This window comes from Zootoca vivipara, chromosome 2, assembly GCF_965207765.1.
Source record: "Zootoca vivipara chromosome 2, rZooViv2.hap1.1, whole genome shotgun sequence".
Lineage (NCBI taxonomy): Eukaryota > Metazoa > Chordata > Lepidosauria > Squamata > Lacertidae > Zootoca > Zootoca vivipara.
In genome coordinates, this window is record NC_142584.1 from 93047308 (window position 1) to 93070534 (window position 23227).

Consider the following 23227-nt stretch of genomic DNA (forward strand, 5'->3'; position numbering starts at 1 on the left):
CTATGATATTTACACAGCCACTTAGCAAAAGCTGCAATTATAAAACCAGTGGTATTCAGATGGTGTATAATTTGTGTACACAATACCATGAAAGACTAATCCACCCTTTAGGCAAAGTTCCTGTTGAGTCTAGCTAATTACCATGGGACACATCATGTTGCATGTGTTCGCAAGGAAGCCGGAGCCGGGTCTCAGTATGTGTAGTAGCCCTTGGTATTGACTATGATTCTGACTTGTGAAATTGCAGAACAGAGGACCACAGGCACCTGCATTGGGGACAGAAGAATGCATCAATTGTGTTTGTATCTTAAGTCTTCTGTACTGAGCGTACTTTCAGTTCCTAATAAATATAGCAGAGCGCATTCACACATACATGTGCATGCACACAGAGAAATGCACATAGTACGTGTATGATTAAATTTACATCTATTATTTTTGAAGCTACCGGTAGTTAATGTCAACCTGAGATGTTAATTAGAAATAACCTTGAAGCTGTGATGAAGCACATTGAAATACAGCGTATCTGCAAATCCATGTATGCTAAAAATGTAGTTGCTGAAGATCTGTCTCTCCAGGCACACCTTTTAAGGCTTTTACCTTTTGAAAAGAAATGCTTCAGTAACATAGGGAGTTTTGAAGCCTGATATATTCTCTCTCTCTCTCTCTCTCTCTCTCTCTGTGTGTGTGTGTGTGTGTGTGTGTGTGCATTTTTGTCTCTCAAGTGCTGCTCATAAAATGGTCCTGTTGGTTCATTTATGGAGTTCTTCCCTTTAAAAAGTGGCTGAATTTTCTGTTTCATTATCTGTTATGTTGTTGACCCTGGCTGTTTCTGAATGAGAGGGGCTGCTTCAACACTCCATCTGTGGTATTGTCTATATTTTATTGAAGCATAATTGAGCTTTTCATATACTTCAGTTCTGTACCTTCTATAGTTAAATTGATGGCTTCTGCACCTTCTATAGTTAAATTGATGTCGGTCCTTCTCATCTGTCTGTAATTACTGCCCCTAAATTATATAGAAATTTTTATTTCCAAGCTGTGTGGTCTTAACTCCCTCATCACTAAAATGTTTTAGAACTTTAGTGCAGAAATAAACACCATGGCTCTGTCTGGATGTAAAAATGAGCTTTAATATTAGTATTAGTTTATCATTGGTAGCTCTTTACTTGCCCCAACAAGAGAGATTTCCCCTTCCTTGAGATCTGAAAACACTCTCTTTAGCGATCCCTCGTAGCTGAGTAAGGTTGTCTTCCATAAACACGGTTTTAACAATGAGTCTGTAAGTGACTGTGGAGGCCAATTCTGAACCTACACATCCTTCTACAGTGGGGACATTGGTTCCTGGGCGGGAGTTGATCACGGTGTGGATTTGCATTCCTTCCTCTTAGTACATTTCTCCATATGACAGCAACAATCACAGATAACAATTGCTCACTAAGTGAACCATTCACAGTGGGATCAGGTGTTAAACAGGGTTGCGTTATTGCCCCAACACTATTCATGATTTTCATTGCCATGATCCTACACTTAGAATCATAGAATCATAGAGTTGGAAGAGACCACAAGGGCCATCCAGTCCAACCCCCTGCCAAGCAGGAAACACCATCAAAGCATTCCTGACAGATGGCTGTCAAGCCTCTGCTTAAAGACCTCCAAAGAAGGAGACTCCACCACACTCCTTGGCAGCAAATTCCACTGCCGAACAGCTCTTACTGTCAGGAAGTTCTTCCTAATGTTTAGGTGGAATTTTCTTTCTTGTAGTTTGAATCCATTGCTCCGTGTCCGCTTCTCTGGAGCAGCAGAAAACAACCTTTCTCCCTCCTCTATATGACATCCTTTTATATATTTGAACATGGTTATCATATCACCCCTTAACCTTCTCTTCTCCAGGCTAAACATACCCAGCTCCCTAAGCCGTTCCTCATAAGGCATCGTTTCCAGGCCTTTGACCATTTTGGTTGCCCTCTTCTGGACACGTTCCAGCTTATCAGTATCCTTCTTGAACTGTGGTGCCCAGAACTGGACACAGTACTCCAGGTGAGGTCTGACCAGAGCAGAATACAGTGGTACTATTACTTCCCTTGATCTAGATGCTATACTCCTATTGATGCAGCCCAGAATTGCATTGGCTTTTTAAGCTGCTGCATCACACTGCTGACTCATGTCAAGTTTGTGGTCTACCAAGACTCCTAGATCCTTTTCACATGTACTGTTCTCAAGCCAGGTGTCTCCCATCCTGTATTTGTGCCTTTCATTTTTTTTGCCCAAGTGTAGTACTTTACATTTCTCCTTGTTAAAATTCATCTTGTTTGCTTTGGCCCAGTTGCCTAATCTGTTAAGGTCATTCTGAAGTGTGATCCTGTCCTCTGGGGTGTTAGCCACCCCTCCCAATTTGGTGTCATCTGCAAACTTGCTCAGGATGCCCTCAAGCCCATCATCCAAGTCATTGATAAAGATGTTGAACAAGACTGGGCCCAAGACAGAACCCTGTGGCACCCCACTAGTCACTACTCTCCAGGATGAGGAGGAGCCATTGATGAGCACCCTTTGGGTTCGGTCAGTAAGCCAGTTACAAATCCACTGAATGGTAGCATTGTCTAGCCCACATTTTACCAGCTTCTTTACAAGAATATCATGGGGCACCTTGTCAAAGGCCTTGCTGAAATCAAGATAGGCTACATCCACAGCGTTCCCTTCATCTACCAGGCTTGTAATTCTGTCAAAAAATGAGATCAGATTAGTCTGACATGACTTATTTTTCAGGAACCCATGCTGACTTTTAGTGATCACAGAGTTTCTTTCTAGGTGCTCACAGACTGTTTGCTTAATGATCTGCTCTAGAATCTTTCCTGGTATTGATGTCAGGCTGACTGGGCGGTAATTGTTTGGGTCCTCTCTTTCCCCCTTTTTGAAAATAGGGACAACATTTGCCCTCCTCCAGTCTGCTGGAACTTCGCCTGTTCTCCAGGAATTTTCAAAGATTATTGCCAGTGGTTCTGAAATCACCTCTGCCAGTTCTTTTAATACTCTTGGATGTAGTTCATCTGGCCCTGGAGACTTGAATACATCTAAACTAGCCAAGTATTCTTGTACTACCTCCTTACTTATTCTGGGCTGTGTTTCCCCTGCTGAATCATCTGCTCCATATTCTTCAGGTCGGGCGTTGTTTTCTTTCTTGGAGAAGACTGAGGCAAAGAAGGCATTGAGGAGTTCTGCCCTTTCTCTGTCCCCTGTTTGCATTTCACCATCTTCTCCTCTGAGTGACCCCACTGTTTCCTTGTTTTTCCTTTTGCTACGGACATACCCATAAAAGCCCTTTTTGTTGCTTTTAACCTCTCTGGCGAGCCTGAGTTCATTCTGTGCTTTAGCTTTTCTGACTTTGTCTCTACACGTGCTGGCTATATGTTTGAATTCCTCTCTGGAGATTTCCCCCCTTTTCCATTTTTTGTACATATCCCTTTTAAATCTTAACTCAGTCAAAAGTTCTTTAGATAGCCAGCCTGGCTTCTTTAGGCACCTTCCATGTTTCCGTCTCATTGGTATTGCCTGAAGTTGTGCTTTTAATATCTCCCTTTTAACAAACTCCCAACCATCATGAACTCCCTTCCCTTTTAGTATTACTGTCCATGGGATTTCACCCAGCGTTTCCCTAAGTTTTCTGAAGTCGGCTTTCTTAAAGTCTAGAATTTGGACCTTAGTATGCTTGGTTGCTCCTTTCCGCTGGATAATAAACTCCAGAAGAGCATGGTCACTCCCACCTAATGATCCTGCCACTTCTACCCCACTAACCAAGTCATCTCTATTGGTTAGGACCAGATCTAAAATGGCTGATCCTCTTGTTGCTTCTCCCACTTTCTGGACAATGAAGTTGTCTGCAAGGCCAGTGAGGAATCTGTTCGACCTTATGCTCTTGGCTGAGTTTGACATCCAACAAATATCAGGATAGTTGAAATCCCCCATTACTACTATCTCACTTCCTTTGGAATGCTTGGCCATCTGTTCCAGGAAGGCATCATCTGTGTCCTCAGTTTGGCTTGGGGATCTATAGTAAACTCCCACAATGAGATCACTGTTGTTTTTCTCTCCCTTAATTTTGACCCAGATACTCTCAATTTGGCTTTGAAGTTTTAAATCCTGGATCTCTTCACAGGTATACATATCCCTAACATATAAAGCTACTCCTCCTCCTTTCCTGTTTGGTCTATTTCTCTTAAATAGACTGTATCCCTCTATTACTACATTCCAGTCATGAGACTCATCCCACCAGGTTTCAGTGATGCCTATTATGTCATATTTAGTTTGCTGTACCAAGAGCTCAAGTTCATCTTGTTTATTTCCCATGCTCTGTGCATTAGTATACAGACATTGAAGACCGTTGATCATTCCCCCATGTCTCTTATTTAAGGATATTTTCGTCCCACCACTAGGTCTGCATGCTGCTTGCTCCATTTGGTCCTTGACATTTGGATGATCATCTTCAGCATTTGATAGACTCCTACCTTCAGGACCACTGTCTCCCTCCCCCACATAAGTCAGTTTAAAGCCCTCCTGATGAGGTTTTTGAGTTTCGTGGCAAAAACATTCCTCCCAACTTTTGTGAGGTGCAGTCCATCACTTGCCAGAAGTCCATCTTCAAGAAACTGCAGACCGTGATCTAGGAATCCAAACCGTTCCTGTTTGCACCATTTGCGAAGCCAGTTGTTCACTTCCCCTATTTTTCCCTCTCTCCCTGGGCCATGTCGTTCAACTGGGAGGACAGAAGAGATGACAATTTGTGCATCTAATTGCTTCAACTTCCTGCCCAGAGCCTCATAATCATTTTTGATCTTCTGTAAGCTTTGTTGATGGGAAACTCCCCACCGGAGTAGAAATCATATATCAAACAGATAGAAAGCTCTTCAATCTGAGCAGGCTGAAAGCAAAAAGTATCGTTACCATAACTTCCGTCATAGAGCTTCAGTATGCTGGTGACAACGTAGGGTGTGCACGCTCAGAGGATGACCTCCAAACCATCCTAAATATCTTTGCAGAAGCTTACGAAAACTCTAGGCAAGCCTTTAACAATGGCAACTCCCATTTTTGAAAGAGAAAGGGGTGCCTCTATGTGTTTGATGGGAGTTGTGGTCCAAAAAGTTCAGGAGAGCACCAGATTGCGGAAGGCTGGTTTAAATTGTGAGAGGGCGGCAAGATCCTGATGCAACAGCATTAAAACCCGAGAAGGCAGAGGACTTGCAGGTGCACATCCAGAAATATTGAGCAAGCACGATCTTTGCACCCAGGTGGTAAGCAGGCCAGATTCCAGGTAGATTTATTCTTCTGACATCCTTCACCGTGTGTGCGAAATAATCTGTCTAGCCAGCTTTCTCTTTGTAGGTGAAGCAGTTACCCTGAATTTTAAGCATCCAGCTCCGCAATTCTGACGGGTCACTTTGCAACCCTTTGTTCTACTAAAAGCTGTTAAGTCTTTTTTGGCAGGGTAGTTAATGGAGAAGCAAAGTGATCAGACACATCCTATGGTTCAGCATGCCAACCTTCCCTCTCTTGCTAATGCAGGAACTCCTGGGCTGGTCACCTGCAGGGTACATAGAAATCAAATACCTGTAACACTTCCTTGTAAAACCAGTGTGCTGTACAGATGACCACAATGTGGTGTCATTTTGTATGTGAGTGCACGCTAGCCCCTGGTATACATTGAATACATACATTTGTTGTCTGCTTAATCATATGATAGCCTGAGAGTTTTGAAGAGTTTCCATGATTTTTGGACATTTTGGGAAGAACTAAGGCTTTTTTTCAAGGGACGCGGGTGGCGCTGTGGGTTAAACCACAGAGCCTAGGGCTTTGCCGATCAGAAGGTCGGCGGTTCGAATCCCCGCAACAGGGTGAGCTCCCGTTGCTCGGTCCCTGCTCCTGCCAACCTAGCAGTTTGAAAGCACGTTAAAGTGCAAGTAGATAAATAGGTACCGTTCTGGCAGGAAGGTAAACGACGTTTCCGTGCGCTGCTCTGGTTCGCCAGAAGTGGCTTTGTCATGCTGGCCACGTGACCTGGAAGCTGTACGCCGGCTCCCTCGGCCAATAACGCGAGATGAGCGCTGCAACCCTAGATTCGGTCACGATTGGACCTAATGGTCAGGGGTCCCTTTACCTTTACCTTTAAGGCTTTTTTTTTAATTCACAGAGATGATGCACATTCTGCTAAAGACAGCAAAATCTCTCCCCATTCTCTTCTCCACCTACACAGCCCCAGTACAGTGGATCTCCAAAGGGTAACTTCCAACTCCAGCATGGAGACTGGATACCCTTGGATTAAGTTATATCCATTTTGCAAGTGACCTTAGAAGCCAATTTAGTTGAAAGGTGAGTTAGAGTATTTAGGATCTTGGCCTCAACCATACCAAATAGGCATCTTTTGCTCTGTAGGTGAATCCTGCCAAGATGTTTAACTACAGTGGGAAATGAATTTAATATAGTTGTCTTTCAGTGGCATGTTACTTGGGTCTTACAATTTGTATTGTTGTGTGCAGTTACATCAGTGCATGATATTAGTAGAAGTTGCCTACACACACACACACACACACACACACACACACACACACACACACACTTTACAGATTAGGCATGATATATGGATATATGTGCATAAGAAACCTTCCTAAGTACTAGGGTTGTCCTGATGTTGCATTCCTGCAAGTAGTTTTGTAAGCAAATTTCACTTTGGTAGGATTTGCACAGCCCATCATTGAATGCAAGGTTGTGTCTCTGATCTGTATGTGCAAGTTTTAACCATCAGCTGGTATGCTCATACTCAAAAGGATACTGAGAATTCCTTAATATGCATTATAAAAAATAAAAAAGGAGTTATGTTTTTACTATGCAATAAACCTAGATGATAGAAAGCTCTTAGACCAGGAGTCAGCAACCTAAGGCCCACGGAGGTTGTTTGACCGGCCCTCGAGCCGCCCCTGAGCCGAGCCGCCCACTCGTGTGCTGTCCTAAACTTCCACGGTGCCGGAAGTCACATCTGTGCATGCGCAGACACTGAAAATTGTGGGTGCACATGCTCACGCATGCACATGATCCAGTGTACAGAGGGATCGCCTCGGGACCGATCCAGCCCAGGCAAGATAAACCTTGCTGACCCCTGTCTTAGACCATGCTTGTTGAGCTACATTTAAAACAACAACAACAACAACAACAACAACAACAACAACAACAACAACAACAACAACTACAGAAATCGAGGCAATGAACCAGTATATAAGGCTGGTATCTGAAGAAGTGTGCATGCACACGAAAGCTCATACCTATGACAAACATACGGTAGTTGGTCTCTAAGGTGCTACTGGAAGGATTTTTTAAAATATATATATATAAGACAAGGTTATCTTTCTATATAGGCAGATTCAAACATGATAACCCCCCCCCCCAGCTTTGGAATGGAAGCAAATGGAAAATGTTACCTGCGCATATATCTGCATTGTGACATCATTATTTGCACTTGCACTTCTTCACAGGCTTCCTTCCCAAATACCATTGTGCAGTGAAAAATGTTAGATCAAAACCTGCCCTGCCTCTTTAGATGTGCTGTGCTGGGATTGTATAAAATAAGAAAAGGCACTAAATTATTTTGTCATCTGATGTTCAAAGACTATGCAAATCATGGAGGATTAAGAACTTCTTGGACAAAATTTAGCAGAAACAACAGAAACAAAGCAGGGTGACTACTGGGCCCGCCAGCAAAGGAATGTAGCATTCCCTATCAGTTGTCACTCCAGGTGTGTGGGCAACTTCTGAGATGCTGCCTTCCCTTGCTTTTGTCTGTTCCCCGAAGCTGTGTGTTAAATAAAAACATGCATACGATCAATTTAGCTTGCAATTAAACATTTTCCTTAAGCAGTTGGCACTATGACAACTGATAATTACCATGCACAACACTTTGAAAAAAGCCTTATTATGCTTGTTTATGTAGGATCACTCTTGGCATAATAATAAGCTATCATTACTACAAATGTACTTACTGTACGAGCACACCTTAATGTAATCGCAAGGCTCAATTAATCACACGGGAGAATTAAATTGAGTGACTTTAATCTCCCTAAATTAAATGCTTATCAAAAGAGCTTTGAAACTTCAGGGCACGTTTACCTATGCTTTGCTTTATAGGCATCTCTTTTACATATATATCTCTTAGCTAAACTGCCGAGGGTCACGTTCTCACTTCCCATCATCTCGCCTTTTTTCTTCCCTGCATAATGATTATCAAGCTGGGGTCTGCCGCCCCCCCTGTCCCTCCCTCGGGTCTCTCTTGGGAAGTTGCTTCCACTGTGCTTGGCTCCTTTGGCAAAGATCACAAGGGCTAATAAGCTTTCCTTGTAAGTGGGCAAGTATATTCCTTACACTTGGTTCATCATACTGCGCAGTCTGTTCACTTAAAGGAAATAGGCGGGGGCGGGTGTGCAATAACAACACAAAAAGGCTAGATTGGCGATTACTGCCACACTGATCTCTGCCAGCTTCAGTGGCTGCAGCTGAATGACAGAGCATGTACTTTGCATATGGAAAGCCCAAGGTTCCATTCTGGGAATTTCTAGTTAAAATTGCCCTTGGTTAGCAGAGCTGGGGAATAACCCCCCCTCCAACTTCCTGTATGAGACCATGAAGGTGATATTAGCCACTAGGTCATAGTTATTCAACACTTCTGTGTCCTGGGAGGTTATCTTAAGGAAGACCTGGTTTTTGCAGCAATACTGAAGTAATTCTCCACCCAGTTGGACACTAGCCCATTGTCTCAAAAAGCCAGCAATTTCAAGAGGCAGAACTATATGTTACCAATAACATGAACTTCCACTGGAGCCCACGATGGAGGTCTCCCTTTCATGATAGATCAAGATAGATTTGCCCCTTTGCAAAGATGATGAGTAACTTGGTTTTCCAGCTGTTGGGTGAGATACTAAGCAGGGAATTTTAGCAGTGCACAACAAACTTTTTTGAACTATATTTTGCACATGTAAGTATTAGATCCAGAGGAAGTGGAACAAGTTTATGGGAGACTTAATATGTTTTCTGTTGGAGGTGAGCTTTGATATCTGTCAAGGTCAGGCTTTGGCTGGGTATACGACTCTGGCTTGGGCTGAAGGCAGAGTAGGGTCCAGACTGTGCTATGGGAGAGCAGAAATCTGATGTTGCTTCAGCATGTACCAAACAGGCTCAGCAGCAGCAGCAGCAGCAGCAGCAGCAGCAGCAGCAGCAGCAGCAGCAGCAGCAGCAGCATCCCTACTGCAAGCCCCAGTCCCCCAGGAAGGTGCCCTTTCAGTTAAAGGACCCCAGCTAGCTCCATCACTCACTAACTGAGCAAGGGAGACTCTGGTCTCACTGGGTCTCCTGTGGTGATGATTATCCTGTGATGTAGCCCTCCAACTCTAAGCATGGCAGTGCTGTATCCTCAGACCAAGGCACAGACACAAATGGCTCATTTTAGGGGGGTGTTTTTGGGAATCCTCATCCCCTAAAGACCAGGAATCAGGGTCATGACATCTTCTGACACAGGAGATATTTGAACAAGACTTAAGTTTCTTTATTACCACCTATTCTTTGTAAAGGCGGGACCCAGGTGGCGCTGTGGGTTAAACCACTGAGCCTAGGGCTTGCTGATCTGAAGGTCAGCGGTTCAAATCCCTGTGACGGGGTGAGCTCATGTTGCTCGGTCCCAACTCCTGCCAACCTAGCAGTTCGAAAGCACGTCAAAGTGCAAGTAGATAAATAGGTACTGTTCCGGCAGGAAGGTAAACGGCGTTTCTGTGCGCTGCTCTGGTTCGCCAGAAGTGGTTTTTTCATGCTGGCCACATGACCTGGAAGCTGTACGCCGGCTCCCTCGGCCAATAACGCGAGATGAGCGCCGCAACCCCAGAGTCGGTCATGACTGGACCTAATGGTCAGGGGTCCCTTTACCTTTATTCTTTGTAAAATATCAGTGTGTCTCTCCCAGCCACCCCCCAGCTACAAGTACCCCTTTTTGTGAATTTACAGTATCTTAATGGACACCAATATATGAGCTTGTCCTAAAGCAGGCATCCCCAACCTTCAACTCTTCAGATATTTTGGACTACAATTCCCATAATCCCTGACCACAGGCCCTGTTGGCTATGGATCATGGAAGTTGTAGGCCAAAACATATGGAGGGCTGTAGGTTGGGGATGCCTGTCCTAAAGCCTTCCCCCACCCCAGAATATAGCAATATTCTTTTTTTATAATATTTTTTATTAGTTTTTTGTATAAACACAAACAAAACATAACATTATATATATATTCTGTCCCTCCATCCTCCCTTCCCCCACCAGTCCACTTCTACCACCAGTAAGACCAGTAGGCGTTGAGAGCCGAAGGGGTCCATTTTAAGGCTAAGTTCGTCCTCCCCCCCACTCCTCCACTCCCAGTCCCCCCCCTGCCACCAGGAGGCCAGGTGCGGAAGAGTAGCATGGTTTGGATTTTCCCCCAGCCATTCCTTGAACAGACACATATAAAACAAACAAAAGATTTTTACCAATTCTTGTAACTTAACATTGTACTTATGGGTTCCTCAGATCTCTTCTTCCTGGTCTTCTTAGTTTCTTAACATAATTATGGCGGATTTTCTATTCATAGTTAAAATATTTTCCTTTAAATATTCACATTATCCTCCTCCTTTTTCATGCCCCCTCCCCACGGGTCACCTCCTGCCACGAGGTGCATCCATGAGGTGAGGCCTTCCAAAGGAGATCCATTTTTACGTCTGGGTTTCCCTCCCCCCCTCCCCCCTCAGAGCACCCCCTGCCACCAGGTGCTTCCAAGTAGGGAGAGGAAGAAAGGTGGCCCTCTGCCCAGGCACCTAACAAAACATAAACATTTAATACAAATCTAAAATTCCTTTCCCCAGCCATTCTTCTCTCCCTCCAGAAAACTCCATTTTTTCTATCTACTCCTTTTTCTAATCTAAAACTTAACATTTTACTTTTACTCGCCCCCCTCCCCCCTCCGGTACCTTTCCCCCAATCGGATCAGCATTTCCTTTAACAAGCCAAGATTTCAGAAACCGTTATTCATTCAGCCTAAATATCTCTTAACTAAAATTTTTTCTCCCACCCCACATCTTTCCCATTTCCCAATCCAGGCCTCTGCCCCCCCCTCTTTCTGCCTTTCCTTTCCCTCTGTTACACATCCCCAAATTTCAGTCCCTCCAGGGGTCTTCTTTTCTTGAGTCTTTATTTCATTTTGTTGCTCTTTGCAGCTGTCTTTTTCCTTTCCAAGTCCTTGTTGTACTTCCTCCAGGTCATATTTTTTGTAGTCCAACTCAGTTTTTACAATATCCACTTCTTGTTCTTTGATCTCAAACTGGCTTTCAGCATTATCTTCTGAGTCCTGATCTTGAACCAAAGTCTCTGAACATGTTAGACTGGAGTATTGCAATGTCCTATGAATGTCCTTCAAAATTCCCAAGTAGTTCAAGACTGCCTCCTGGAAGCTTGGTGAATACATTGTTTTCATTCCTTCTTTTAACCACAAGCAGGCAGGAGATTAGGGGGCAGAGCACACTGGAAATTTCCATTCAGACACGCTCTCCTCCATCTTGGCTGCTCCTTCCATTGTCTTTAACTTTTCCACAGTAAATCATCTCATAAGTCCAGATGCTTCTCTTTTAATGTGATCTTGTAGCCAATTAAACTTTCAAAGAGTTTTTATAAATTTTTCTTATCTTTTGACAGCTTTGACAGCTGTCAAAATTTTTTTCCCCTTTGCGCACTTGCTGTTCCTCAAGAGGTGCCGGCTCCGGGGTTTGAGAAGGGGTAAAAAGTCATTGTTTCTTTTGGGTGCAAAAAACAAAGTATTCCTTTCGGCTTTGGAATATTTAATGCGCCTCTTAATTAACCATTAGGAAGAGATCGACTTCCGTTTTTGAATCTCTCCCTATTTTCCGGATTAATATTTTTAAAATCCAAAAGTCCAAATGGAGATTTCACTTACTTTGACGAAATCTTTTATTTTCTTGGAAGAATCCGCCGCTTGCCGGGTAAGGACTCGGAGCTTCGCTTCTAGGAGGTAAGTTGGATCCCAAAATGGCTCCCGCAACTCCACTCCGCTGGCTCTCGATCGCTCTACTGAGCTCTCGGGCAGCGGAGGAATTGCGAACGGAGCAGCCGCTGGGTAGGTGAGTCACCGGGACGCTCTTCCCGATGTTTTTGTGGGGAGTCCGCTCGCTCTGCGGACTCCCCCCCCCCTCCGCGAGGCCAGGGACTTCGGAGCACGAAGTCCCTGCGTCCTTCTTCACCGGCGCGACGGACCGGAAGCCAGAATATAGCAATATTCTGTTAATTGGTGAACAGACTTAAAGCATTTCCAAGCTGTAAGTGTTTGTTTCTCAAAGGGAGTTTGATGGTTGGTACTTCTCTGTGGAGAGAGCAATTAAATCACGGGGCGGGGGGGAGCGGGAGTAGAACTGCTTATCTTGAGAAAATAGTCTTATTCAAAAGGGATAGAGGGGAGGAAACAGAGGAGGATTGTGGGAAGAGATACGGTAGAGGGAAGATCTCTCCAGACGGAGCAGCTAACTAGTAGACCGAGGGGGTGGCGGGTGGGGAGAGAGCTGAAACTGAGAGTGCAGGTGCCATTGGGAGCAGGATATGAACCCTTTGAAGCAAGAAATAAAAGGAGTTAAAAAGTTTGGTGTGGGGTGTGAGAGAGAAAAGCAGCAGTGGTACAATTAGAGCTGAAGATTTGCCTGTAAGGGGATGAACGCTCTCGCTGTCACTGTGGGTGACTGTTTTCACGGAAGCTTTAGAAAAACAGAAAAACAGGTGCCATGAAACTGGAACAGGGAAACTTTTTCTTTGGCAACTGTTTGCCTGGGGAACGCATTTGCTGGAAGGCATGCCCAACATCAAGAAACTCCCAGAACGTCAGGAAGCTTGTTCTGACAAGGATTCTTCTTTCCAGGGACTACAGCCTAAAGAACAGTTCTTGACAATGTCTAACTGCCTTTGTCAGAATGTTTACTCCAGCCACTTGGCTCTGTAGTTGCGCTTTTATTCCTTTTTAAGCAGCAGCAGTTTTGCTTGCAGGGAAAGGGATCCTTGTAAGGGATCCTTGTGCGATGTGAAGCGCTGGCTCTTTTTTTTGGCGTAGGCTGCATGATGCATCTCTACTTCAAATACGGCCTCGGAACTATCTCCTTCAGCCCAGTTGGGAGACAAGGAATGACTTCCATATCTTTGAAAATAAATGCCAGCGTCCTTTTTTGAGTGAGTAATTTGTGTGCCTGGCTGGAAGCCAGGGCTGTGAACTGCTCTAATGCTTTGGAGTTCTGAAGCTTGCCGATCTGGCTGGTAGCCAAACACATGTAATATTCATTCTGATAACACGACTGCACGCCTTTGAAATGTGTGGGTGTTGCTCTGTGGTTTCTTTGCGCATGCCAGAGTTTGCACCTTCTCCCACTTCGATGCCCAAGCTGCATCATCTGAGAGCGACTCTGTCCGTGGTGCATTCTGTGTTTCTGGTGCATACAGATTTAATTTCTTCCCCTTAGATTCACGCCTAAGCTCCTATTTAAACAGAAGGTTTCTTGTCTTGGACACAGTGGGTGGATTAACATATAACGCCAAGCAGTGGTTTGGTGCTCCCAGACGACAAGCTCTGTGCAAGCAGACTACCACCATTCCTTGTTTGTTCAGCTTAATTAGTCACTCCTACTTTGCAGGCGAAGCACAAATGATAATTTGCCAATGTGGGGGTCACAAAATAATTAAGTGGAGCAACGGGAAGCGGGCAGCAGAGTGTGCAAATGCAGGAGTCATTCCCATAGTGCTGGACCATGGCAAGATGTTCCAAGGTTTGCATTGCTTGGATCAGAGCGTGGGCTGAAGAATTAAAGGGACCCCTGACCATTAGGTCCAGTCGTGACCGACTCTGGGGTTGCGTGCTCATCTCACATTATTGGCCGAGGGAGCCGGCGTATAGCTTCCAGGTCATGTGGCCAGCATGACAAAGCCGCTTCTGGCAAACCAGTGCAGCACATGGAAACGCTGTTTACCTTCCCGCTGTAGCGGTTCCTATTTATCTACTTGCATTTTGATGTGCTTTCGAACTGCTAGGTTGGCAGGAGCTGGGAGCAAGCAACGGGAGCTCACCCCGTTGCGGGGATTCGAACCGCCAACCTTCTGATCAGCAAGCCCTAGGCTCAGTGGTTTAACCACAGAATTAAGTGGTGGTAAATGGGAAACCGCGCTGTGCGCTGCGCCCGCCCACCAGTCGCGCCAAGAAACGGGGCGGGGGCGCCGGAGCGGTCTCCACACCACGACGCCAGGGTGCCCGACGTGCTTGAGACGGCCCTGTGCACAGACACGATTTCTGGCGCCACTCCGCGAGTCCCTGGGCTGCGCTGTGCTGGTTTAGTGCAGCACGCGCGGGAGGGGGGCCCTCACCGAGCAGGCGGCTCGGTTAGGGGGTGGCTTGGGGGCCGGTAAAACGGTCTTCAGGGGTCGCATCTGGCCCATGGGCCACACGTTGCCAACCCCTGGTCTAGCACCTTCATTGTATAGCTTTCATACGACCTTTGACACCTGAGAGAGATATATAAGGATCCTCCCTATTCTTCTAATGGTACATTGTTTTAACTGATACAGGGTCTGTATTTTTATATTGTTGTAACCTGCCCTGGGACCTTATGATGAAGGGTGGTTAGGAAATCCAATAAACACACACACATTCAGATAGCCTCTCCACTCTGTTGCTGATCAGCAGAGGGACCTCTGAGGAGGGTGGGCCCCCGCTGTGGGGGGTCAGTACCCTGCGCCTAGTGTGCCGTACCCACCCCCAGGGCCGTATTCCACTCCGACCCAGGCACCGGGGGCCGCTCCTACAGTGCCGTGGGGCGCCGTCCCCCCTGGACCATGGGGGCCTTCGCAGCCAGCCCCATTTCCCCCGCCCACAGGGTCCTATCCGGCTCCAGGACTGTTCCCAACACCGCCAAATCCTTACCAAGTGCCACCTGCGCCCGCTGGAGCTCCGTCCATGCCGGGGGGCCTTCATCCTTACCGTTGAACTTGTGCCGGGCTGATGAAGTGCAGTCTCCTCCCCTACAACTGCTATTTACAAGAGAAGTTGAACATTTCGTTTTCTGTAACCTTTTGGAGTCTCCAAAGAGCTCGCTCACCACCTGCCTGCTCACCTGAGGCACGGAGGAGGACTCTGCGTAAGCTGGACTCTGTTCAAATGCTGAAGTAACCTTTTTGTTTGTCAGTGAATTAGGATAAAACACGCCCCAGCTGCCCCCGATCCTTACTTGGGGGGTGAGGACCCCACCTTGGAATATGCGGCTGTTTGCCCAGTGAGTTAGGACTGCTCCAGAATAGTCCAGGAATTTGATGGAAGGCCTGGACCCATCGCCATTGCTGGACTCGTGTCTGTGTGTTCAGGTTATTCAAGTCAAGTCAATTCAATAAACTCGGTGTATTCTGGAGAAATTCTTGGACAAATAGGCTAGACACACTACGAGTCACTCATCAAACTGAAAAGAACCAAGCCATGTTAATCTGGAGGCAATTCTCAACATCGCATTCAATTTATCTTAGCCATGTCCTGGGAGATAGTTGCAGAGATTTAGATCTGACACTTTATGTCTAGCTCCTGCAGGCAGCTGTGAGCATCGTTGCACCTCCCAATTTACCGTAGGTGTTTGGGCAGTTCGGCTAGATCATTCTGAGGGGCTAGTCTGCCAGCCGAATTAGACTTCACAGTTTTCATTGAGAGAATGGGTTTTCCCTCTGAGGTGGTCCATATATTCAATCTAGGACTAAAACTGCCGTTGGGTTGACTGACGAGCCCTGATAACGTTTGGGTTGTTTTTGTCCTTCAAATGGAATTAAAATGTTTATTGTAGGGAGGAGACAGGAATCTGACCAGAATAATCCTCTTCTTTGCTTAGTTGCTCCGGAACCCATGGTCCTTGCATAACTGCTGCCCTCACTTGGGAACCGATTGTGTTTATTATCAGAACTCCACAAAGCACGGTTGCACAGTTCTTCACCCGAGTGTGGTCTTCTTGTTCCCAAATCAGATAGCAGAGTCTAATACAAGATTAAATAGGAAGGTCGTTCTGCAGCTGGGGGTGTCTCCTGAAGTCTGTTCTCAGGCCATCTTGGTTCAGCAAAGTAAATTGTGTATAGCCAACACTGGGCAGTGGTTGCAGCAGCAGTTTTAACTTGCCTGTGTGTGTGTGTGTGTGTGTGTGTGTGTGTGTGTGTGTGTACTTTTCCCTTCCATTCTGGCTTCTCAGAGTTCGTTCCCGCTCATCTGGCTGCTGTTGGCGTCAGCAATGTTGCAGGACAGGGCAGCCTTGCAAATAAATCCACAGTTTAGTCGCCTGCAAAACCAGCTGTGTCGTCTGTTTAACAAACCTCTGCCTGCTCCTCCAAAGGCAGTTCTTAACTCTTCACAGGCAAGTGGCTATTTAGAAGCCATCAGTAGGAAACGGCTCTGCAGGAGGGCATTCTGTTGCTCATTGGTGTCTCACCCCTGAGAATTGCAAGGCTGGGTTCATGAAAGAGAAGAGATGAGGATGAAGATGTTCTTCTCTAGCGGCTGCAAAAAAACAACAAAAAAACAACTGGTTAATCATGGCAGGACTAGGTTCCCCTTTGGGTTCCTTCCGGCTCTACGATTCTGTGCTGTGGAGTGAACATGGAACGGGGAGTAAAAACAAAATTAAAAAACCTGCATGTGTAGAATTGAGGGGCCTTTGTGCTTGTGTAAGTTTGTGGCAAGCGTTTATTTCCCCTTGGCTGCATGCCTTCCTTCCATGTTGCGCTTCTCTGATGGGGATATAGCACCCTCCCAGAAATTCAAAGCCTAGTATTTTCTTGGTTGTGGGGAGGGGAGAATGCATCCCCCCCCCCCCGGCTAGCACATTCATTGTTGTTGTGATTTGCTCGGTGGTATGTGACTTTGCAACACCCGCAACTATCGGATATTGTTCGGTGTGGTAATTGAGGTTAGTGATGGGTGACAATTCCCCTCTCCATCCCCAACTCCACCAGTTTTGTCAAGAACTCCAAGCCTAGTAAACCGTGAATTAAAAGTCCTGCTAACCTTTAAAAAAAAGGAAAAGGAAAAAGCAACCTTTGGTTTTATGTTCTAATATGACTCTTTGAAGGCTGTGTGCTGTGCTGCTTCTGTGCTAGAATACCACTCCCCCCATCCCCCGCATGCACATTCAGCAAAGCTATTTGTTCTCCTGTTTATCTACTTGCACTTTGACGTGCTTTCGAACTGCTGGGTTGGCGGGAGCTGGGACCAAGCAACGGGTGACAGGGTGAGCTCCCGTTGCTTGGTCCCGGCTCCTGCCAACCTGGCGGTTCGGGGGCGCGTCAAAGTGCAAGTAGATAAATAGGAACCGCTATAGCGGGAAGGTAAACGGCGTTTCCATGTGCTGCTCTGGTTTGCCAGAAGCGGCTTTGTCATGCTGGCCACATGACCTGGAAGCTGTACGCCGGCTCACTCGGCCAATAATGCGAGATGAGCGCGCAACCCCAGAGTCGGTCACGACTGGACCTAATGGTCAGGGGTCCCTTTACCTTTAACCTGCCCTGGGACCTTATGGTGAAGGGTGGTTAGGAAATCCAATAAACACACACACATTCAGACAGCCTCTCCATTCTGTTGCTGATCAGCAGAGGGACCTCTTCTCCCAGCCCAGGACTGGGATGGAGAGGAAAGCTATCCACTTGCCTTGCAAACCTTTCCCTCTGACATGACACCATTGGAAAAAGGCCTTAGCGCTCAGGCAACAGGAAGGCTCTGTCCCTGTCTAATAATTATTTTTATTTTTATTTTATACCCTGCCCACCTGAGCACCAAGACCTTCTTGCAGGGTGCCATGCCAGAGGGGAAAGAGGTGCCTGGGTTTGTTTTTTAGGGTTGGTGAACCAATAGAAGTGGCTTGACAAGACAGATGCAGCCTATGCCTTCCATGACATATGAACAGATGGCACCGTCTCTCCAAATTGTCAAGAAAGAAGGCGGACAGCTACTAAAACACAGCTACTTTAAACCACAGTGCTAAAAGGTCGTAGAATCATAGAACTGTAGGGTTGGAAGGGACCACAAGGGTCATCTAGTACAACCCCCTGCAATGCAGGAATCTTTTGCCCAGTGTGCGACTTGAACCCATGACCTTGAGGTTTAAGAATCTCCTGCTCTACTGACTGAGCTATCATTTTGCCTAAAAACAGTGGTACCTTGACTTACGAAGATGATCCGTTCCACAGCCGTCTTCGTAAGTTGAGGTTTTCAGTTGTCGAAGCGCGCTGTCGGCGCACGCACGAAACGTGATTTTGCGCTTCTGCGCATGCGCCGACAAAACTTCCGGGGTTGTCGACTTCGGAAGTCGAAACCTTCGGAAGTCGAAGCGTTCGGTTGTCGGGGTATGACTGTACCTCCTGCTTTGAGAAAGACGGATTATCGACCAGCCTCATGCACATGTGGTTCCAACTGTCTCCAAAAGCAGGTGCTTTGCCCGAAAATGCTGTGACTTTGAGGACGGCCCTCGCCAGCCAAGTGTCTTCAAAATGTTACTCGGAGTTGCAATCCAAAACATCTGGAGGGCAGCAGGTTGGCAAAGGCATTCTGCTGTTGGTTGTGAGGCTGTTTTTTTATTTTTTTAAAAGAACTTTGCTATGGGACAATAATTAGGAGAAGTCACCTCTCCTGGGAATTATAAGTGGGGAAGTCTGCAGCTTTGCTAGAATGCAAAAAATATTTCCTTTCCTAGAAGGCTCCCCCTCTTTTCTTTTCTTTTCGCACAATGAAGAGAACAAAAAAGCAAAAGAGTTGTATGAAATATGGATCAAGGAGGAAGAAAGGGAAGCCAGGTATAAATAGCAGACATGCATCCTGTTTTGTTTTTTGTGTTTTTTTTTGCAGTAGAGCTTTGTCTCAGGCTATCAATCAACTTTTCACCACTTCCTGCAACAGCAGGTCTGCTATAAATCCTGCCGTAACTGACTGGGTTTCATTTCCTCTGCCAAACCCTGCTAACCTGCGAGGCATGACACAATGACACCAGAGCGAGCAGCTGATAATGTAATACACAACTCCTGTGAGGCGAAAGTTAAAGTGCTTGTTCTCTCAGCTGAATGATTTTAAAGATCTTTATATTCTGTTTCCCAGGGGGGATAATTACTCAGTATAACACACAGTGCATGCCTTAAAAAAAAATCCCCTATAGGAATATTTTATTTTAAAGTGTGTGGTAAAGATGGGGACAAGCAGTTGCCTTAAAAAAAATGCTCTAACCCTTTCCCAAATTGCTTCCATTCCAAGAAGTAAAGCAACATCTTTATTTTTTTTAAGGTTCCAGGAGAATGTTTTAGCTCAACCCCAATTATAAGGCTATTAAAGGCAAGGTTGTAACTCAGCAGCAGAGCACATCCAAAAGGTCCTAGGTTCAGCTCCTGGTGCTTTGAGTTACAGAATCTCAGGTAGCAAGGCAGAGAGAGACAAACTATGGTAGTGTCTGAGACCCTGGAGAGGTGCTCTGCTGTGAGATGGGGAAGACTGTAACTGAATGAGCACAGCTCCGGTTCTGCGGAAAGTGGATAGTTGCATTCTGCGAAGGCCAAAATTGCAGCTCCGTTTTGCTCCGTTTGACCTCTGTAAAAGTATTGAAAAGCACTCAGCCAGCATAGAGCACCCTTCTCTGTTAAAAGGAAATAACACTTGCAGGCATACCAGTAAGGATCCCTTAATTTAAGTGTTACAGATTAGTTACTGTTCCGTCGTTAAACACTTATTGAAGCCATTTGTTTAAATTAATCCCCATGATTCTTTTTTCTTTTTTAAAAAGTCAAATGAAACGAAGCGTCCTCCGTTTGTGGCGCAGGGTTAAAGTGTTCTGACACATCGTCCTGTTTTCTTACACAAACAGCTCATCCTGCACAAACATGCACTTGTTTCATGCATTGATCTGCTCACAGAAAAGGAAGCTAATCACTGTGTCCATAGAGGTGGGCAGCCAGCTCCTAATTTTTAATTTAACAGTATTAACTCTTATTAGTGGCTTTGGAGACTTCTCATATTAGTGGCCTTTGGCAGTTCAGTAGCGCTTTTGAAATGGGAGTATTCTTGTAATATTTATTACCATTTCTTGAGTTAGCACTTGATTCATTAACAACAAGTTACGTCTGTTACGTTACGGTGTCTCGGAGCGTATAGTTGAGATTCTGTTGCAACCTTTGAAACCTGCTGTGTCAAATGGAGCCTATTTGAGCAGTGAGAATTTACCTTTCAGACTCCCCCTTTTGCAGTCTCTCCTAACCGAGAGGAACAAAACCATTCGCAAGACTGTACAAATTATTGCTTATCGTGATTTATGTGCATGAGGTTTACCACAGAACTCGACTGGGTTGCCTTATCCTATCATAGGCGGTGGTGGTAAAAAGAGACCAGGTTGACATCTTTCTCGTATAGATAATACAAACACGAGAAGGTGTGGGGCACATTTTCCTATCCAATTAAAAATAGAGCCCACAGATATTTGTTTCCAAGACCAAGTCACTAGCGACATACACGCTTGCAGATTAATAGTGTGTCGTTCCCCCCCCCAGTCTGATATTAGGCTCGATACCAGTTTTAATAGTGGTAGGAACTCAACTTAAAGAGAAGATTACTTTCCTTCTTCTTTTTCCTTCTGTTCCATCTTCTGGCATAACTTTTGCACTTTGCTAAAGTGTTGTGAATGCTCTAGGCTAGAGAGATGTACAGCTTCATGTCGTCCCAATGACTTGAGGGATATCAGCTAATCAAATCTTCAGATAGAAATGTTCTTTTATATGTAATGTGGTGCTGAGGGTCTGGAAAGAGCTAAATGGAATGCATAGTGAGTTTCTGCATGTTCTGGGAATTTGGGCAAACCCAGTTACAGTTTTGTCATCACTGAGGTTTGTTGGTTTTGATAATCTTTGTATCTGTCAGCCGCACAGAGTGTAACCAAAATGTATGTGCTCTCGGTCTCTCTCTCTCTCTCTCTCTCCTCCTTTTAAAGGTCAAAGAAGTTGGCAGCCCTTGCCGAATGCGTGCAGAAAGCAGAGCTGAGCAAGGCCAAATTAGGTTTCGAGCTTGACGAGCTGGAAGCAGCGGCACTTCTCGTGCAAGAGGAAGAAAAGGAGTTAAAAGCTGCTGGCACAGATGTCTCCGAGCCGCAGCTGCCTCCCTCCGAAGGAGCTGCGAGTGACTCTGAGGGCTCAAGCAGCACTTCATCATATGAGACAGGAGACTCCGATTCAGATGAACAAGAGTCCTCAGCCAGCGAAGATGGGAAAATAAATCCTTTACAAAGCACACTCCAAGAGGAGAGGACAGCCCTGCTTATTGACTGTAATGGATTAAGGCGAGACATAGGCACTTTGACGTTAGATGCTAGTAATGAAAAATCAAAGGCTCCTTTGCAATCTACATCTGTTCCCGGGAAACTGATAGAGGAATTAGGAAAGCAAATGCAGGCGGCAATTAGGCTTACGGAGCAGCCTGAAGCTTTGCCTTCTGTAAGTGGCAGCAGCAGCAGCACTTCAGAAGAGACAGGAACAAGCTGCACGGCTCAGCCTCAAGGACTTTCGCCGGATCATAATGGAAAGAGACATTTCTTAGAGGTGACTCCAAAGCCCAGCGCTTTTCTGCTCCTTGGCAGCACAAATGAAGCTTCTTAAGGAAATGTGGATGGGGTGGGCTAGGGGTTTGTGGTTTTTGCAGTGCTGGCTGTTGTGGTTCATTTTAACAGCCAAAGGCCACTTCAGCAAATATTCCTCTGCAGGCAAATAAAACAAGACTCCCTATTCCCTGGAGTTAGTTTTGAAGTGGCATCATTCAAGGTTAGTAGTATTACAAAAGGTATGATCAAACATGGATGAAGCTTGCTGATTTGTATTCTGCAGATTGCTTATAGTTCAAATGTATATTTAAATGTTGTATTTCATTATCAGGGTTTCCTAGCTCCTAAATTTTCCACTCGGGGTATTACTGTCCTCCTTATTTCAATTTAACCATTTCGAAGTGTCCATTGTACAGCAACTAGCACGAGGCTTGGTCATCACAGGCACTCGCATCTAATAAGATGTGCTTCAGTAGTAGTTGCATGCGCGATATCATCAATGCCAGTGCTGCCTGATCCTGTACTTTCTCACAACTTATTGGGACTTATTGCCAGGTAAGAGTACATGGGATTGCTCTCATCTTTTTTTAAAAAATAATAATCTGTGATACATGGCTGTGTATGGTGTTTTTTCTTTCTTTTTTGAACATGTACATGGTCAGAATATATTTTACCTTTCAAGTGTGAACATCTGATTTCAGGTTATCTGTACTCCTGCTGCGCTGCTAATATGTGATTGGGATGGAGGAAAGGTGGGTTTAGTGGTTGGTGCTGGTCCGAAAGGAGCAATACATTCTTTTTAGCTGCAACTCTTAATCACCAAAAGATGCTCCACCATTCAACGATGGAGCTGAGTATATATTGCGTTTTTCTGCCTTTTAGACTTTTGCCTGAACTACCAACTTACCCTCTTGCTTCGCTCTTGGGTAGCTAAGCTTCATTAACTAACTGTAGGCAGAGCTGTATGTGTCTTCTGCATCCATGTCCGAACGGTATGCACATCTCTTGAGCTCTGCATCCTGAATCCCACTGAATCCTTTCTTTGACAATATGTTGCCACCGTGGTGGGCAGAGGCAGAATAAATTCTCCAGACTATGCCAGTACATTTTCACATGCTTGAATTGTTGTGGAGATTTGAAAAAGAAGTACAAGTCTGTGTATATGATACATACATCCCAACACTGCGGCGCTCCGAAGAAACCTATATTGCAAAAGTTTATAGTGTCCCATTCTTCACACTTGCACTTCCATTTTGTGGCTGCCAGCTGGGGAGGGAGCCTGCCTGTTCTGTTCTCAGAACAGCTCTGTTTCTCTCTGAGAACTGACAGCTTCTATGTTTGCGAAAGCAATCTCTTTATTCTGTCCAAAGCATTGTCTTGCCTCCTGTGTAGGTTACTCCATTCTAACTTCATCCTGGCAGAGTTGGAGTCTGACCTCTCCACCTTTTCTTCTCTCCGCCCTGCCCACCAAATGCTCAGGAAATTTCAGTAGGTGGAGATAAAATCCCGCTTCCCCTTTAAGTGTTGGGAATACATGGAATGCAAGAACTAGTG

General features: G+C 45.4%; 1 protein-coding gene across 4 annotated transcripts in view; it reads left to right on the top strand.

Moving 5' to 3' along the window:
* Positions 1–23227, top strand: part of SHQ1 (SHQ1, H/ACA ribonucleoprotein assembly factor) — a 79987-nt gene that overhangs the window by 48714 nt on the left and 8046 nt on the right. For 2 of the 4 annotated variants that reach the window (XM_088662387.1, XM_035106625.3), the window contains one exon: positions 21071–22283. In XM_088662387.1, coding sequence (XP_088518513.1) covers positions 21071–21731 — 661 coding nt within the window. In that variant the 3' untranslated portion in view covers positions 21732–22283. Of the gene's footprint in view, positions 1–21070; positions 22284–23227 lie in introns of those variants that run through there. The other 2 variants (XR_015948278.1, XM_088662388.1) reach the window with 2 other exon arrangements.